Genomic DNA, 18807 nt, shown 5'->3' on the forward strand with positions numbered 1-18807 from the left:
GGCAGATCACTCTAGCTCAGGAGTTCGAGACTCGGCTGGCCAACATGGTGAAACCCTGTCTCTACTAAAAAAAAAAATACACAAATTAGCCGGGCCTGGTGATGGGAACCTGTAATCCCAGCTACTCAGGAGGCTGAGGCAGGAGAATTACTTGAGCCCGGAAGGTGGAGGTTGCAGTGAGCCAAGATCGCATCACTGCACTCCAGCCTGGGCAACAGAGGGAGACCCTGTCTCAAAATAATAATAATAATAATAATAATTTAATTAACAATAAATGCTGATTTAAAAAAATACTGCTAGTTCGGAAATCGTGTGTGTTATTAATTACTTAAGTTGCAGTGGACTGGCAAACCACAAGTAAATAAAAATAGTACTTCTAACAGGATTTATTTACAGTGGAAACTCTTGCTCTCCCATATAGTTCCCCTTACCCCATCTTTATTATTTAGTTATATTTTTAAATTAAATTATAATCCAGTGTTAACATTATGACTTACATATTGTTCATAGCTGAACATATACATGTATACTGTTATTATGCTTCCTTCCGTCCTTTCTTTTTTTTTGACACAGGGTCTTGCTTTGTTGCCCAGGATGGAGTGCAGTGGTGGAATCATGGCTCACTGCAGCCATGATTGACTTTCCTGGGCTCAAGAGATTCTCCTGCCCAGCCTCCTGAGTAGCTGGGACTACAAGTGTGTGACACCTGCCTGGCTAATTTTTTTTTTTTTTTTTTTTTGGAGACAGAGTCTTGCTCTGTCGCCAGGCGCCAGGCTGGAGTGCAATGGCATGATCTTGGCTCACTGCAACCTCCACCTCCCGGGTTCAAGCAATTCTCCTGCCTCAGCCTCCCAGGTAGCTGGGACTACAGGCGCACACCACCACGCCCAGCTAATTTTTGTATTTTTAGTAGAGACAGGGTTTCACCATGTTGGCCAGGATGGTCTCGATCTCTTGACCTTGCGATCCGCCCTCCTTGGCCTCCCAAAGTGCTGGGATTACAGGCTTGAGCCACCGCACCCAGCCATGGCTAATTTTTTTTTTCTTTTTTTTTTTCCTCCAGAACATTTGTGAACTTGATCTTCATGGCTAATTTTTAAAAATATTTTTTGCAGAGATGGGGTCTTGCCACATTGACCCAGCTGGTCTTGAACTCCTGGGCTCAAGAGATCCACCCACCTTGGCCGCTCAAAGTGCTGAGATTACAGGTGTGAGCCACTGCACCTGGCCTTTATGCTTTCTTCTTCTTCTTTTCTTTTTTTGAGATGGAGTTTCACTCTTGTTACCCAGGCTGGAGTGCAATGGCGCGATCTCGGCTCACCGCAACCTCCGCCTCCTGGGTTTAGGCAATTCTCCTGCCTCAGCCTCCTGAGTAGCTGGGATTACAGGCACGCGCCACCATGCCCAGCTAATTTTTTTGTAGTTTTAGTAGAGACGGGGTTACACCGTGTTGACCAGGATGGTCTCGATCTCCTGACCTCGTGATCCACCCGCCTCGGCCTCCCAAAGTGCTGGGATTACAGGCTTGAGCCACCGTGCCCGGCCTTTTTTTTTTTTTTTGAGACAGAGTTTTGCTCTTGTTGCCCAGGCTGGAGTAGGCTGGTGTGATCTTGGCTCACTGCAACCTCCGTCTCCTGGGTTCAAGCTATTCTCATGCCTCAGCCTCCCGAGTAGCATGGTTTACAGGTGCACACCATCATGCCCAGTTAATTTTTGTATTTTTAGTAGAGATGGGGTTTCTCCAAGTTAGCTAGGCTGTTCTCTAACTCCTGACCACAGGTGGTCTGCAAGTGCTGGGATTACATACATGAGTCATGGCACCTGGCCAGAACACCCCATTTCAAAAAAATAATAATAAATAAAAACTCCTCCAGAGATGTAAAACCCTACTCTATAAGGTCAAATGTATCAGGTAATTATAGCTTGTCGGTCAGAAGTATAGATGACAACCTATTACTTACTGTTGGCATTTGAGGTGGAGGCAGTCTTGTGGATGTGAGCCCTAAATCTATGTATGGAATCTATGGGATTTGATGCTATCTCCAGGTAGACAGTGTTGGAACTGAATTGATTTAGAGGAGATCCAGCTCATGTTGGCTGTAGAATTGCTTGGTTGGTGTATGCGTGTATTTCCCTACACATTTTGGTGACCGCAGGTGAAGTGTTCAATGTTGCCTTGAGTGTGAGAGTAGGAAAAACACTTTGTTTTGTTTTCTTATCTTTAAAACATCTAAAAATAAATTACTGTAATAGACCGTATAAGTAGAATAAAAAGCAAAAACCACATAATCATCTCAATAGATGCAGAAAAAGCATTTGCCCCAATTCCAACTCCTTTTCATGATAACAACACTCCACAAACTAGGAATAGAGGGGAACTCTTCTCAACTCAAAAAAGAGCATCTACAAAAAACTCACAGCTAATAATATACTTAGTGGTGACAGACTGTATGCTTTCCTCCTAAGATCAGGAGCCAGAGAAGAATGTCTAATCTCACTACTTCTATTCAGCATTGTTCTGGAAGCTCCATCGATAGCAATTGGGCAAGACAATAAAATAAAATGTATGCAGATTGGAAAGGAAGAACTAAAACTTTCTTGGCAGATGACATGGTCATGTACATAGAAAATCCTAAGGAATCCACTAAAAAACAACCTGCTAGGACCAATAAATGAGTTCAGCATGGTTTCAGTACATAAGATCAATATTAGGAAAAAATCAATTTTATTTCTATATACTGTTAATGAATAATCTAGAAATGAAATTAAGAAAATTATTCTAGTTGCAATAGTATCAAGGACAAAATATCAGGAATAAGTTTAACTAAGGAAGTGCAATACTTATTCTCTAAACACTATAAAACATTGTCAAAAGAAGTAAAAAATGTAGCTGCGTGCAGTGACTCATGCCTGTAATCCCAGCACTTTGGGAGGCTGAGGTGGGCAGATTACTTGAGGCTAGGGGTTCGAGACCAGCCTGGCCAAAAAGGCAAAATCCCATCTCTACTAAAAATACAAAAATTAGTCGGGCATGGTGGCAGGTGCCTGTAATCCTAGCTACTCAGCAGGCTGAGGCAGGAGAATCACTTGAACCTGGGAGGTGGAGGTTGCAGTGAGCCAAGATTGTGCCACTGCCCTCCGACCTGGGTGACAGAGCCAGACTCTGGCTCAAAAAAATAATTAGCCAGGTATGGCATTGTGCCCCTGTAGTCCCAGCTCCTCAGGAGGCTGAAGTAGGAGGATCACTTGAGCCCAAGAGTTTGAGGCTTCAGTAAACTATGATCTGGCCACTGCACTCTAGCCTGAGCGACACAGCGAGACCCTGTCTCTCTCTCTCTCTCTCTCTCTATATATATATATATATATATGTATATATATATATATATATATATATATATTTTTTTTTTTTTAAAGTTAAACAGGCTGGGTGCAGTGACTCACGCCTGTAATCCCAGCACTTTGAGAGGCTGAGGTGGGCAGATCACAAGGTCAGGAGATCGAGACCATGCTGGCCAACATGGTGAAACCCCATCTCTACTAAAAATACAAAAAATAGCTGGGTATGGTGGTGCATGCCTGTAGTCCCAGCTACTTGGGAGGCTGAGGGAGGAGAATTGCTTGAACTGAGGAAGCGGAGGTTGCAGTGAGCTGGTGTCACGCCACTGCCCTCCAGCCTGGATGACAGTGAGACTCCATCTCAAAAAAAAAAAGTTAAACATAGACTTGCCATATGACCCAACAACTCCACTCCTAAGTATATACCCAAAGTAACTGAAAACAGACACCTAAACAAATATATGTATACCCATAGTCAGAGCTCAAAGGTAAATACACAAATATCCATCAACAGATGATTGCATAATAAGCAAATTGTGTTATATGCATACAACGGAACATTTGTTTAGCCATAGAAAGGAAGTACTGATTCATACTATGATGTGGATGAACCTAGAAAACTATGCTAGATGAAATAAGCCAGACATGAAAGGTTGCATATTGCGATTCTATTTATATGAAATATCTAACATAGGCCGGGCGCGGTGGCTTACGCCTTTAATCCTAGCACTTTGAGAGGCCAAGACGGGAGGATCATGAGATCAGGAGTTCAAGACCAGCCTGGCCAACATGATGAAACCCCGTCTCTACTAAAAATACAAAAATTAGCTGGGTGTGGTGGTGCATGCCTGTAATCCTAGCTACTCAGGAGGCTGAGGCAGGAGAATTGCTTGAATCCAGGAGGCTGAGGTTGCAGTGAGCTGAGATCGGGCCATTACACCCCAACCTGGGTGAGAGAGCAAGACTCTAGCTCGGGGGAAAAAAAAAGAAAGAAATATCTAACATAGTTAAATCCACAGAGAATGCACATTGGTGGTTGCCAGGGATTGGGGGGTTGGCAGAGGGGAGGAGGGAATGAGGAGCATTTGCTTAATGGGTGTGGGGTTTTCTTCTGGGGAGATGAAAACAACGTTTTGAAACTATATAGAGGTGGTAGTTGCACAATATTGCGAATGAATACCACTAAATTGTTTGCTTTAAAGAAAGGTTCAACAGCCAGGCGTGGTAGCTCACATCTGTAATCCCAGCATTTGAGAAGCTGAGGCACGAGGATTGCTTGAGCCCAGGAGTTCCAGAGCAGCCTAGGCAACATAGAGAGACCCCCATCTCTACCAAAGGAAAAAAAATCACCCCAGTGTGATGGCCAACGCCTGTAGTTCCAGCTACTCAGGAGGCTGAGGTGGGAGGATTGCTTGAACCCAGGAGGTGGAGGTTGCAGTGAGTCAAGATCGCGCCATTGCACTCCAGCCTGGGTGAAGAGCGAGACTTCGTCTCAAAAAAAAAAAAGTCAATATAGTGATTACCTGAGGGTGTGATCCTGAGGGTGTGATATGGAGGGGATCCATGAGGGGCTTTTTCAGTGTTTTCAGTTTTATACTTCTTGACCTGCAGGGTGGTTATGGAAATGTTCTTCTGTAATTATTGGTTCTCCTACAAAGTTGTGTTTTATGCACTTTCCTGCCTCAGGCCTTTGTACTAGGTGTTTTCTGTCTGGAATACTCTTCTACCCAATATCTGTTTCATGTAGGTCTCTGCTCAAATGTCACCTTATCAGAAGAAGCCCTCCTTGTATATAAAATAGCAATCCCCTAGACCCCTGAACTCTTAGCCGTTTACCTTGCTTTATCATTGTTCCCAGCACTCATGGCAATCTGATATACATATATATAAACCTGTCACTATCTCTCATGCAAATTCATTTTTTTTTTTTTGAGATGAGTTCTCACTCTGTCACCCAGGCTGGAGTGCAGTGGCATGATCACATCTCACTGCAACCTCAAACTCCCAGGCTGAAGGGATCCTCCTGCCTAAACCTCCTGAGTAGCTGGGACTACAGGCACATGCCACCCTCCCTTCCTAAGTTTTTTATTTTTTATGGAGATGGGGTCTCACTTTGTTATCCAGGCTGGTCTCCAACTCCTGGCCTCAAGTGATCCTCCTGCCTCGGCCTCCTAAAGTGCTAGGATTTTAAGTGTGTAGAGCTACTGTGTTTACTTCATGTAAGTATGACAGCAGGGACTTGTGTGCTTTTGTCATGGCTGTATCTCCAGTGTTTAATGCCTGTCATGTAGTGGGTGATCAAGACAAGTTTGTTCACAGCCACCAGTCTAGTCTAGTCTACCATCATCTCACCTGGACCAGTACACCACCCCCATAACTGACCTCCCTGTTTCATGTCTGGTTGCCTTCAACCCATTCCCCACTCTTCAGAATTATCTTTTGAAATTCAAATCTGATCATCTCATTTTCCTTCTTAATCCTCCCCCCAACTTTTTTTTTTTTGTTTTGTTTTTGTGAGACAGAATTTCGCTCTGTCTCCCAGGCTGGAATGCAGTGGTGCAATCTCAGCTCACTGCAACCTACACCTCCCAGGTTCAAGGGATTTTCCTGCCTCAGCCTCCCGAGTACCTGGGATTAAAGGCTCCCACCACCACACCCAGCTAATTTTTTGTATTTTTACTAGAGACGGGGTTTCACCATGTTGGCCAGGCAGGTCTCGAACTCTTGACCTCAGGTAATCCACCCACCTCGGCCTCCCAGTGTTGGGATTAGAGGCGTGAGCCACTGCACCCGGCCGTTATAATGCTTTGATGGCGCATTTTTGCTCTTCAGATGAAGTCTAAAGTCTTTAACATGACTTGCAAGGTCTCTTTTCCCCAGCCACCTTAAACTGCTTTGAGTTTTTAGCTGGAGGTAGTCTCTCACATCAGGGACTTAGTATATACTTGTTCCTCTACTTGAGATACTCTTTGTCCAAATCACTTCTTGAGTCTCAGTTTGAGGCTCATTTCCTAGGGGAGACGTAGGAGCCCTGACTTCTCAAATTAGGTGAGCTCCTTTACAGTCCAGCTGCAACCTTATCTCTGCTGGAGTGCTTGCTTCCCTCCACCTATTTAGTTTCTTTTAAATTGTAAGAATAACTATTTCGTTCCCACCTATGAAATGAAGTTGTACCATTTAATTAAAGGTTATGAAAATATTCCTGACGTGTAGAAAATGTAATCATAAGCTTGTAAACATGAAAGTACTTTGAGTACACTATTGATTTAGGTGCTTTTATGGAGTTATGGTCCCTTTTAAGAATCTGCTGAATGCTTTGGACCCCAGAATGATGCTCATTTGCAAGTACTTTGTATAAATTTTTTCAAAATTTACAGACAAGGCAGGGTGCAGTGACTCATGTCTGTAATCCCAGCACTTTGAGAGGCCAAGGCAGACAGATCACTTGAGGCCAGGAGTTCCAGACCAGCCTGGTCAATTTAATGAAACCCTGTCCCTACTAAAAATACAAAAAATTAGCTGAGCATGGTGGTGCATGCCTGGTAGTAATTCCAACTACTTGGGAGGCTGAGGCAGGAGGATGACTTGAACCTGGGAGGCGGAGGTTGCAGTGAGCCAAGATCTCGCCACTGCACTCCAGCCCAGGTGACAGAGTGAGACTCTGTCTCAAAACAAACAAACAAACAAGAAGATTCACAGACAAGCATTATTCAAAAATGTCATGTGGAGTAGTACACAAATGTCATCTTTCTCTTGCCATCTCAACTCTTCAAGACCGATTTATGCTCTTAATTCTGTCGCTTTTCTGTTCTACCTCCTAGAAGTTACTCATCAGCAGCATTCTTTCACCTTTTATCATCTGTGTTTTCTCCTGGACCTTTTCTCTCAGCTTATATAATAGATAACAACTCAAAGCATATCTTTTTCCATAAAGCTGTATTCTACCTAAAAAAATTTTTTTATTTTTTGGTGCCGTGACTCAGATTCTACTTTTGAATAACTTTTTTTATTTTTATTTTTTAGAGATGGGAGTCTTGCTATGTTGCCCAGGCTGGTCTCGAACTCCTGAGCTCAAGTGATCCTCTAATCTTGGCCTCCTGAAGTCCTGGGATTACAGGCATGAGCCACTGTACCCAACCCTGAATAACTTTTTTAGTATAAATTCTCAGAAATGGTTAAAAAAAAATGAACAATTTTTCTGGTTCTTTTGCTACTCATTGCCATATTTTTTTTCTTTTCTTTTTTTTGAGACAGGGTCTGTCACCCAGGTTGGAGTGTGGTAGCACAGTCACGGCTCACTGCAGCCTTAATCTTCTGGGCTCAAGGGATCCTTCCACCTCAGCTTCCTGAGTAGCTGGGACTACAGGTGCACATCACCACACCCAGCGAAATTTTTTGCTTGCTTTTTTTTTTGTAGAGACGGAGGTTTCCCTATTGTCCAGGCTGGTCTCCAACTCCTGGCTGGCCTCAAGTGATCCTCCCATCTCGGCCTCCAAATATGCTGGGATTACAGGCGTGAGCCACTGTGGCTCGCCTCCATGACACTTTTCATTTCTTTCTTTCTTGTCTGAAGCTCTATGAAGCTCATGACACTTTGCAAAACGCTTTTCTAGGCCAGGTATGTGGCTCACGCCTGTAATCCCAGTGAGTTAGGAAGCTGAGGTGGGAGGATTGCTTGAAGCCAGGAGTTTGTGACCGGCTTGGGCAACATAGGGAGACCCTATTTGTAATTTTAAAAAAAACAAAACGGGTAGGACATGGTGGCTCATACCCGTTCCCAGCACTTTGGGAGGCCAAGGTGGACAGATCACATGAGGTCAGGAGTTCGAGACCAGCTTGGGAGGCTGAGGCAGGAGAATCACTTGAACCTGGGAGGCAGAGGTTACAGTGAGCTGAGATCACACCACTGCACTCCAGCCTGGGTGACACAGTGAGGCTCTGTCTCGGAAATGAACAGTCATTTAATGTCCAGCTCCATGAGGGTAGGGGCTGTGTGTCTTGTTCACTGCTAATATCCCCCATACCAAGCATAGTGCCTGATAAAGAGTAGCTACTCAAAGAATATCTTTAGGCCGGGTGTGATGGCTCACACATGTAATCCCAGCACTTTGGGAGGCCAAGGAGGGCAGATCACGAAGTCAGGAGTTCACGAACAGCCTGACCAATATAGTGAAACCCCATCTCTACTAAAAATACAAAAACTAGCCAGGCGTGGTGGTGCGCACCTGTAGTCCCAGCCACTCGGGAGGCTGAGGCAGGAGAATCACTTGAACCCGGAAGGCAGAGGTTGCAGTGAGCCAAGATCCCGTCAATGCACTTCAGCCTGGGCAACAGAACAAGTCTCGGTCTCCAAAAAAAAAAACTTTAAATGGATTAATGTGAATAAAAACCATTGACCCAGAATTTATTCTTGCATTTGTTCTTAGGATTAGCCCAATTCGAATCATATCAATAAAAATCATTTGGCCTAGCTTTGCACAGTGGCAGTATTGTAGCCAATGAGGTTTATCCGAGGCGTGATTATTGCTAATTGAAAACTTTTCCCAATACCCCGCCATGATGACTTGAAATATAGTCAGCATTGGCAATTTTTGACAGTCTCTATGGAGACTGAAAAAAAAAAAAATCATTTGGCCTAACTGGCCTCCCTGCCTCTTGTCTTCCATCTCCCTGTGATCCAACCTAGAGCCCAAGACAGTAACACTATAAAAACAAACAAGAAAAACCCAAGTCTGATTGTGTTCTCTTCCCAAATCTCTGCTATCTCTCCCACTGCCTACAGAATACAGTCAATGCTCCTCAGCTTGGATTCAAGGCTTTGGCTCCAATTTCTCTTTTTTTTTGAGATGGAGTCTCACTCTGCCGCCCAGGCTGGAGTGCAGTGGCACAATCTCAGCTGACTGCAACCTCCGCCTCCCAGGTTCAAACGATTCTCCTGCCTCAGCCTCCCGAGTATCTGGGACTACCGGCAAGTGCCACCATGCCCGGCTAAGTTTTGTAATTTTAGTAGAGATGAGGTTTTACCATATCGGTCAGGCTGGTTTAGGACTCCTGACCTCATGATCCGCCCACCTCAGCCTCCCAAAGTGCTGGGATCACAGGCGTGAGCCACCGCACCCGGCCCCCAATCTCTCTTTGTAAACCTCCCTAGGCTTATTTAAGTGCTTATCATATGCCAAGCACTAGGCTAGTCACTGAGTTCATAAACCAGTTGGAAAGACAGGTACACTGACTAATTTTAATAAGGCATGATCAGCGCTATTACACAGTCTGTGAGAACACAGATAGTTTCAGGGAATTGATGATAAAATATTGTTTTTGCCCCCTGCAGGTTCACGAGTTCAGTCTACAACAGCTATGTCCAATACAGTCATTAGCTATGTTTCAAGTGTTCAACAGCCACATGAGGCTAGTGTCTATCTATCACACTGGATAGCAGGGCACAGATCACTTTTATCATCCATAGAAGGGGGGGTTAACTATACCTGCTTCCAAGACAGCAAGGAACATTTTCCATACGTGAAGTCTGTGGTACAGTACTAGCTACCAATCCCCCAAACCCAACCCCTCTCCCTCACACCTTGGCTCTGATATATTTTGTAGTACAGGCTCCTAAGAGAAAGAATGCATGAAAGTACCTGGTAAACATTAAGTGATACGGAAATGTGATATAATAAACAGGCTCAGAGTTCTTGCTTTCATCATAGCTTTGGTTATTTCGAGCAAATTCTTTTTTTTTTTTTTTTTTTGAGACGGAGTTTCGCTCTTGTTGCCCAGGCTGGAGTGCAATGGCGCGATCTCGGCTCACTGCAACCTCCGCCTCCTGGGTTCAGGCAATTCTCCTGCCTCAGCCTCCTGAGTAGCTGGGATTACAGGCATGCGCCACCATGCCCAGCTGATTTTTTGTATTTTTAGTAGAGACGGGGTTTCACTATGTTGACCAGGATGGTCTCGATCTCTTGACCTCGTGATCCACCCGCCTTGGCCTCCCAAAGTGCTGGGATTACAGGCGTGAGCCACCGCGCCCGGCCGACTTCGAGCAAATTCTAACTCTTTTCTCAAACTACTCCCATCTCTGTAATTTATGCCAAAGTGTTCTAGGGCTAAAAATCCCAATTATACTTACCTTGAAGCTTTTAATCCAGGACCCTACTTCACCACCCGCCTTCTGTCACTTTCTCTAAAAGGACACGAATTAAGACTTCCAAAAGAACAAAATATTTATTTTTTAAATTTAAGAATTATGGGAAGCCTAAGTAATGGGAATTGGATCCTCATCGGGGTCTTCTGGGGAGTCGGAAGCACCACCCTCTCCTGTAGCACGATGCTTCTCTAGTTTAGCAATCAATTCTTTCGCTGGATTGAAGACGCCATTGGTCTGCTGGTCACAGACAAAGCAGCGCGGGGTGGTGCGGAAATGCTGCAGTGCACATCTCTCGCAGAAATAATGCCTGCACTTGGTGACAACTGGGTTTTGGAAGCTCTGGCGACAGATGAAACATTTGAATGGTATTTCCTCATCATCGCTTCCCACTTCATAGTTTTCATCCTCATAGACACCATAGCGACCCTCATCAAGCTCACGTTCGATCTGCCACCCATGCTTGTAATCTGAACGGTCATGGAGGAATTTGCAGCTGTCTCCGAAGCCGCAGAAGCCAGTCTCTTTGTAGTCCTTACAGATGTCGGGCTGGTAATCCCAGCGCACGGTGGCACGTAGATGCTCGGGCGCTCGGATGGGGCCCTTCCTCACCATCCCGGAAGAGGCATTGCCCATAGACGTATCCTTGGGCTTCATGTATTTCTGATAATTGTTGATGCCCCGATAGATCTTGTCATCCTCCTTGCCCCTCAGCTCCTCCTGGATCTTCTGGCTGCGCTCAAAGATGGCTTGTGCATCGCGCTCTTTCTCTGTGTCCAGCTCATAGACAGCTGTTGCCCCCATATCCTCTGGTCCCACGGGTTTCGCCGAGCGGGTGGATTTATAAACCACGCCGAGACTCTCGGGCTCATTTTCCACCTCCTCCTCGCTGCTCAAGTTGCCGTAAGCCGCCTTCTGTCTACCACTGTCACGGGTCTTCTGTATCATTGGATTGTGGGTCGTCCGCTTCTTTTCCGGTCGAACCACAGTGCAGCCTTCGTCGCTACTGCTGCTGCTTTCTCCAGGCTCTGGGTCGCAGGCCGGGCGCTTTCTGCGTCCGGCAGCCCCTTTCCGCCCAGGCTTTTTGAAAAGGAAGGTGCACACCTGATCCGCCGTCTTTCCTCGAGAAAGCTGCTCTGCCATTTTACAGTCCCGAGCTCCGAAACGGCCGTGTCTGCCTGGGTGGCACTTGGTCTCCGCACGTCACTCCACGTTGCGCGGGCTCCGCCGCTAGTCAAAGCAAAAGCCTGTGACGGAAGAGGACTACGAGAACGCGAGCGCTAGCCTCTCTTGAGCCCTGGAGGATTCCGTCGCTTCCTCCGGAGCCGTACGTGGCACCGCCTCGCTCGCAGGCGGCCGCGGGGCTTACTGGGAAGAGAGCCGAAGATCCGTCACCTTTCAAGGACCTTGAAGTAGGGTTTTGGCCTAGGTAACAGGGCAGAGATGTGGTTCGAAATACTCCCTGGACTCGCCGCCATGGGCGTGTGCTTGCTTATTCCAGGAGTGTCTACCGCGTACATCCAGAAGTTCACTAACGGCGGCAAGGTAAGGCGGCTTGAGGGCCCCGGGGCCGACTCCACGGGCTGATTTCCGAAAAGGATGGGGGGCAGGGAGGCAGTCAGCTTGTGGACTCTCTCTCCGAGGTCGGCCTTCTCCTTTCGTAGGGTTGCCTAGAAGCTGAGGCTTGCGAAACGAAGCTTGGTAGAAAACACATCCTGCTCTAGTGAAAACCAGAGTTTCAGGGTGGATCAGAGTGGGCCTTAGGGCAGAGTAGCGACTCGGGGCCCGGAAAGGTAGATTAGAAGAGGTGGCTTAAGCCAGTAATCCAGCATTGTGGGAGGCCGAGGCGGGCGGATCACCTGAAGTCGGGAGATCAAGACCAGCCTGACCAACATTGTGAAATCCTGTCTCTACTAAAAATACAAAATCAGCCGGGTGTGGTGGCGCATGCCTATAATCCCAGTTATTCGGGAGGCTGAGGCAGGAGAATCGCTTGAACCCGGGAGGTGGAGGTTGCGGTGATCCGAGATCGCACCATTGCACTCCAGCCTGGGCAACAATCACGAAACTTCGTTTCAAAAAAAAACAGAGATTCTTCTGCCTCAGCCTCCCGAGTTGCTGGGACTACATTATTATTTTATCTTTTTGTAGAGACGGGGTTTCTCCGTGTTGGTCAGGCTGGTCTCGAACTCCTGACGTCAGAGGATCTTGCCTGCCTCGGCCTCCCAAAGTGCTGGGATTACAGGCGGGAGCCACCGTGCCCAGCCAAGATCTGGTTTTTTACATCGGGATTCATTTTCCCCTCTAACCCGTCACATCGTCTCTAGTACAGAGTATAAATTTATTTACTTTCAGGTTTTGTGATTGTCCTCCTTCACCTGAGTTTCTTAGTGTCCCGAAAGGCAACAACTAGACATTTCTTTAAAAAAAAAAAATTTCATGTTGGTTAAGATAGTGTAAAAAGTCATGGTCACCAACTTAATTCAAAAGTTTAGTGGTCTGATTTTATTTAGGAGATTGTGGTCTTGGATTATTAATTTCTCTAGAATGTCTCCTTTAAAAATCGAAATACCCATCAATTGGGTCACTCACTTTTATAAACTGCAATAACAATTGTCTCTTATTTGAAGGAAAAAAGGATTGCTCATGTTTTGTATCCATGGAATTTGATGGAAAGAGATAGGCGCATCTCTGGAGTTAATCTTTACTATAAGTCAAAGGTAAGATGCCATTCTAATGCCATCCTTCTGCCAGGGTTGAGGTGGGTTCTGGTAATACCTTGCCTAGGGTCATACAGTACTAATAACTAGCATTTTCTTATCTACTAGTGAGGTTGGCATCTTTTTACATATTTAATCTTTTTTTTTTTTTTGTCTTTCTTACTGTCATATATTTCTTATTCTGTGGATTGTTGCCTATATCCTTTGCCTGTTCTATTGTTTGTCTTTTTCTTTTTGATCTATAGTTCTTTATATATTCTAGGCTTTAATTTTTTGTCTATTTTATATTTGACAAACATTTTTCCCAGTCTGCTGTTTGCCTTTTTCACTGTATGATGTTTTTTATCAGATAGTTTTAAATTTTGATATTCAATTTATTGAATAAAAACATGATATTCATGTTTTGTTCTGGATTCTGTGTTTTTATGTCTCCCATACAAAGGCCTTTTCTATCCAAGATTATAAAAACACTTTGAAAAAATAAAATAGAGACAGTCTTGCTGTGTTGCCCAGGCTGGCCTCAAACTCATAGGCTCAAGTGATCTTCTTGCCTCAGCCTTTGGAGGAGTTGGAACTGCAGGTGTGTCACTATGCCTGGCTCATAAAAATACTTAAAAAAAATTTCTCCTAATGTTGTTTCTTTCTTTTCTTTTCTTTTCTTTCTTTCTTTCTTTTTCTCTTTTTTTCTTTTTTTTTTTTTTTAAACATTTAGTTATTTGGTCCACCTACAGGTCATTTTGGAGTATAATGTGAAGGAAGGATTAACTTTACTTTTTTCCAAGAGGTAGCCAGTTATCGCAGTTACGCATTTATAGAATGGTTTAGTAGTCCTAGCTCCTCGGAAGGCTGAGGCAGGAGGACAGCTTGAACGCCGGGGTTTGGTGCTGCAGTGAGCTAGGATCACACCACTGCACTCCAGCCCGGGTGAGAGAATGAGAGCCTATCTCAGAAAACAAACAAACAAACAAAACTACCACCAAACACCCAGTTCATCTTTATTTGTAATACCATTCTAGTAAACTAAATTTCCATGTACACATGGGCCTGTTTCACAGAGGTGCTTTTCTGTACTCTATAGGTCTGTCTATTCCTGCAACAATACCTCATTTAAATAATTACTATAATTTTATATTTGATTCAATTATGACATTGCCAGTTTTGTAGGTCAGAAATGGCCAAGCAGTAGCATTTTCATAAGGCTCAACCTAATAGTATGTTTTTTGGGTTTTTTTGTTTTGGGGGTTTTTTTTTGAGACATGGTCTCACTCTGTCACCCAGGCTGGAGTGCAGTAGTGCACTCTTGGCTCACTGCAACCTCTGCCTCCCAGGTTCAAACGATTCTTCTGCCTCAGTCTCCTGAGTAGCTGGGATTACAGGCACCCACCACCATGCCCAGCTAAATTTTTTTTTAAATATTTTGGTAGAGATGGAGTTTCACCATGTTGTACACGCTGGTCTCTTAACTCCTGACCTCAAGTGAGCCACCTGCCTTGACCTCCCAAAGTGTTAGGATTACGGGTGTGAGCCCCTGCGCCTGGCCCTAATAGTATATTTTAATATTTTGTAGGAGTAGTTCATTATCATAATTCTTTTAAAAATGTTTACTTTTTAATATTTTCTCCTTGCTCATTTATTCCTCCCAACAAACCTAAGTAAATAGTATTTCCATTTTATAGACAAGGGTCAGAGTGATTAAATAATATTACAGGGACTCAACCTGGGTGATATACCTCTCAGTGGAGGGGTAGTTGAAAATCTAATCTAATGAACATGATAATAGATAATCTTATCTGGAGCCATATTTTCAAGAATAGCCATCAGAATCACCTGGCATGTGAGACAGAATTAGGATTTCTAAGAGACAGCTTCAAGGAAGTTGCAGTTTTAATTTATCTTAAGGCAGTTCTTCATGTAATAGTAAACCAAATACCTGGACTATGTTATTTAATACTTAGAAGAAGTGTCACCAATGATTAATCTTTTAACTTACAGCTTCTGAAGTATTTGGTTGTCAATTCAGTAAGATCCAGTAGGTATTTTGAATAAATAGTGTAGTGCTTGTCGGAGAAGGGTTCTGGATTTGGGGTCCCTGGACTTGAATTCTGGCTCTGCTAATTCCTTATGGACTTAAGCAGGTGACTTTTAACCTCTCTGAGCCTCCATCTCCTCATTTGTAAAAAAGTGGAATGAGGATAATAGTATCTGTTGGCTGTCATTTTTTAAAACAGATTTTACCTTTTTGTCCTCTGACTCACTGAGGTGCTTTGTAAAAGGATCCACGTGGAGGCTGGGCACGGTGGCTCATGCCTGTAACCCTAGCACTTTGTGAGGCCGAGGCTAGTGGATCACCTGAGGACAGGAGTTCAAGACTACCCTGGCCAACATGGCAAAACCCCGTCTCTACTAAAAATACAAAAATTAGTTGGGTGTGGTGGCGCATGCCTGTGATCCCAGCTACTCAGGAGGCTGAGGAAGGAGAATCACTTGAACCTGGGAAGTGGAGTATGCAGTGAGTGGAGATCGTGCCACTGCACTCCAGCCTGCGTGATGGGAGCGAGATTCCATCTCAAAAAAAAAAAAGGATCCAGGTGGTAGAGTTGTGTGACTTTAGTTCTGATTGGGGGTGGGAGAAGATTTTTGTTTTCCTATAAAGCAGTATGTTTGCTGCTGTCAGAAAATGAAAACTAGACATCATTACAGGTTATTCTTTAGTGATTATAAAATTTAATCCAGTGTATTGTTGCAGTTAAAGAAATGTGGGATGTGGAAGCACTTTTTAATAAGAGAATGCCATTTGGTGACATGAAGTAAAAGTATATGACATGTCTTTGTTAGGAACAGACTTCTCACATTCTCCTTTTTAAACTGTTTTTCAGGGTTTGGAGAACATTGATTAAAGAAGCATTTTCCTGATTGATGAAAAAATAACTCAGTTATGGTCATCTACCCCTGCTAGAAGATTATACAGTATATTATGTAGCATGCAGTGTGTTATGTAGTGCTTAATAAAAATAAAATGAAATAAAAAATCAAAGGCATTTCTTTTTTAAAACATACTACACAAAATCAAGCACTCTACCCAGTGTAGTCTTTATCACTTAAAAAACTAGAAGGCAACTGAGGCTTGTATAATGACAGACATAATGTACATCAAGCACCTGTCTCTGTGCCTAGCATCTAATACTTCAAAAACTGTAGTTGCTACCATCGTAATAGATACTAGTATATTTAACTTTATTTATTTAGTTTTTTTTTTTTTTTTTTTTTTGAGACGGAGTTTCACTTTTGTTACCCAGGCTGGAGTGCAATGGCGCGATCTTGGCTCACCGCAACTTCTGCCTCCCGGGTTCAGGCAATTCTCCTGCCTCAGCCTCCTTAGTAGCTGGGATTACAGGCACGTGCCACCATGCCCAGCTAATTTTTTGTATTTTTTTAGTAGAGACGGGGTTTCACCATGTTGACCAGGATGGTCTCGATCTCTTGACCTCGTGATCCACCCACCTCGGCCTCCCAAAGTGCTGGGATTACAGGCTTGAGCCACCGCGCCCGGCCTTATTTAGTTTTTATACAGACTCTTGCTCTGCTGCCCAGGCTGGAGTGCAGGGGCACGATCTTAGCTCACTGCAACGTGCACATCCTGGGTTCAAGTGATTCTCCTACCTCAGCCTCCCGAGTAGCTGGGATTACAGGTACACACCACTGTGCCCAGCTAATCTTTTTATTTTTTAGTAGAGACAGGGTTTTACCATGTTGGCCAGGCTGGTTCAAATTCCTGACCTCAAATGATCCACCCGCCTTGGCATCCCAAAGTGCTGGGATCACAGACGTGAGCCATTGTGCCCAGCTGACGCTAGTAAATTTTAGAGTTTCTTCAGAGATAACTAGAGAATACAGAAAAAGTAGTATTTTTTTTCTAGTTTCTTTTCTGAGTGGATCCTATAATGTTTAAAATTCCAGTTGGTCAGGTTTGAGCTGGGAGGGGTTTGAAAAACAAATTCCAGGCCGGGCATGGTGGTGTCATATGCCTGTAATCCTAGCTACTCGGAGAGGCTGAGACAGGAGAATCATTTGAACCTGGGAGGTGGAGGTTGCAGTGAACTGAGATCGTGTCACTGTACTCCAGTCTGGGTGACAGAGTAAGACTTCGTCTCCAAAGAAATACCAGTTGGGAGATGTTTAAAACAGATTGTACCTTGAATCATGCATTCTGTATGGTATCTAACAAATAGTATATGCTTAAGTTAATTTTTATTTTAGTATACAGCAGCAATAGCAATCATTTGGTTTATTAAAATGAGAGTGTACTGAGCACTTGAAATAAAGAGTTGCATGAGGCACAGTGGCTCGGCCCTGTAATCCCAGAACTTTGGGAGGCCGAGGTCGGTGGATCACAAGGTCAAGAGTTCGACACCAGCCTGGCCAGTATGGTGAAACCCCATCTCTACTGAAAATACAAAAATTAGCTGGGCATGGTGGCACACGTCTCTAGTCCTGGCTACTCGGGAGGCTGAGGCAGGAGAATTGCTTGAACCCGGGAGGTAGAGGTTGCAGTGAGCTGAGATTGTGCCACTGCACTCCAGCCTGGGCGACAGAGCAAGACTCTGTTTCAAAGAGTTGCATGTTCAATGTTAAAGGTAACCAAATAAGATCTGAAAAGATATAATTAAAGATGGTGATAACTCCATGTGTACACAGCAACATCACAGATGACACTTCCAGGTGAGAATACCAAGTTGCTTTTCATATCTTACCCAGTTTAACATCTGATCTGGCGATTACCTTGAAAACACCTGCACTGTGTTATTGCCATTGATCTCATTTTACAGTACGAGGCTTATAGAAGGAAGTGGCGTTTACCCTTAACAGTAGTGGCTATGTTGTGCCATCCCTTGATAGTGAGGCAATGACCTTGTACTGTTCAAGGAAAGCCTGGTCATGATTACAAACTTAATACTACCTGTATTATCATTTAGTGCTTTGCAGCCTTGTGTAATTTACGGTTAAAAGAACTATCTATCTCTGGAAAGGAAGAAAGAGGGCAGGTAGTACACATAGGGACTCATGGATATAGAAGATGTATTGAAAACATGACTGATTTATCACTACTTTTGCTGATTTCTAGGTCTGTTATTTCTCCACTTTGTCTCTAGGTGGAAATCATCCCCTGTTTTTATGTCCTTAGCCGACTATCACAACTGTATACTGAGGGGCTCCAAAACGACAGAGTTGGTTAGGTTTACGGTTAGAGTCCAAATTCTTCACTGCCCTTTTTTGTAGCATCTGCTATGAAATTGAGCTTTATTTTTGTACTCTACTGCTAGGGAGTGAGCCAGATTAAAACACTTTGAAGATAGGAGTTTAACAGTGGTGTGTAGTCTGGATTTCTTTTGATTTTTTTTGAAAGTGCAATTAGAAGGGTGTTCTTACAGCAGCTCTAACAGATGTGGTACAGCTACTGATCTCAGATCCATCTGTCACCAGCCTGTTAAAATGCTGCTTAGGAAACAATCCCATTAGCTCGGTTTTATTTACTATCATTAAGATTTTAAAAAACAGATGTTAGGCAGGATGCGGTGGCTCAAGCCTGTAATCCCAGCACTTTGGGAGGCC

General features: G+C 44.1%; 2 protein-coding genes and 1 non-coding gene across 3 annotated transcripts; 2 read left to right on the forward strand and 1 right to left on the reverse strand.

Annotated features, from left to right (window-relative positions):
- Positions 1-8805: 8805 nt before the first annotated feature.
- LOC116536663 lies at positions 8806-8946 on the forward strand. Its single transcript, XR_004262754.1, has one exon. It is a non-coding gene; the product is annotated as a U4 spliceosomal RNA (small nuclear RNA).
- A 1585-nt stretch (positions 8947-10531) lies between these two features.
- Positions 10532-11832, reverse strand: RNF113A (ring finger protein 113A). The gene has a single exon (XM_032258382.1). The coding sequence runs from the start codon at positions 11618-11620 to the stop codon at positions 10589-10591; it is 1032 nt and encodes a 343-aa protein (XP_032114273.1). The 5' UTR covers positions 11621-11832; the 3' UTR covers positions 10532-10588.
- Positions 11833-11870: 38 nt separating this feature from the next.
- NDUFA1 (NADH:ubiquinone oxidoreductase subunit A1) lies at positions 11871-16219 on the forward strand. The gene is made up of 3 exons (XM_032258383.1): positions 11871-12022; positions 13108-13197; positions 16074-16219. Exons 1-3 carry the CDS (start codon positions 11921-11923, stop codon positions 16092-16094), a joined length of 213 nt encoding a protein of 70 aa, XP_032114274.1. The 5' UTR covers positions 11871-11920; the 3' UTR covers positions 16095-16219.
- The last annotated feature ends 2588 nt before the right edge of the window (positions 16220-18807 follow it).

Source organism: Sapajus apella, unplaced genomic scaffold (assembly GCF_009761245.1).
Source record: "Sapajus apella isolate SASKATOON/1434 unplaced genomic scaffold, GSC_monkey_1.0 scaffold102, whole genome shotgun sequence".
NCBI lineage: Eukaryota > Metazoa > Chordata > Mammalia > Primates > Cebidae > Sapajus > Sapajus apella.

Excerpts from the sequence above, each read along its gene's own strand:
- RNF113A (XM_032258382.1), bottom strand. The coding sequence starts at position 11,620 with ATGGCAGAGCAGCTTTCTCGAGGAAAGACGGCGGATCAGGTGTGCACC.
- NDUFA1 (XM_032258383.1), top strand. The coding sequence starts at position 11,921 with ATGTGGTTCGAAATACTCCCTGGACTCGCCGCCATGGGCGTGTGCTTG. Across the intron at positions 12,023-13,107 it reads AGTTCACTAACGGCGGCAAG|GAAAAAAGGATTGCTCATGT; the intron begins GTAAGGCGGCTT and ends TCTTATTTGAAG. Across the intron at positions 13,198-16,073 it reads ATCTTTACTATAAGTCAAAG|GGTTTGGAGAACATTGATTA; the intron begins GTAAGATGCCAT and ends ACTGTTTTTCAG.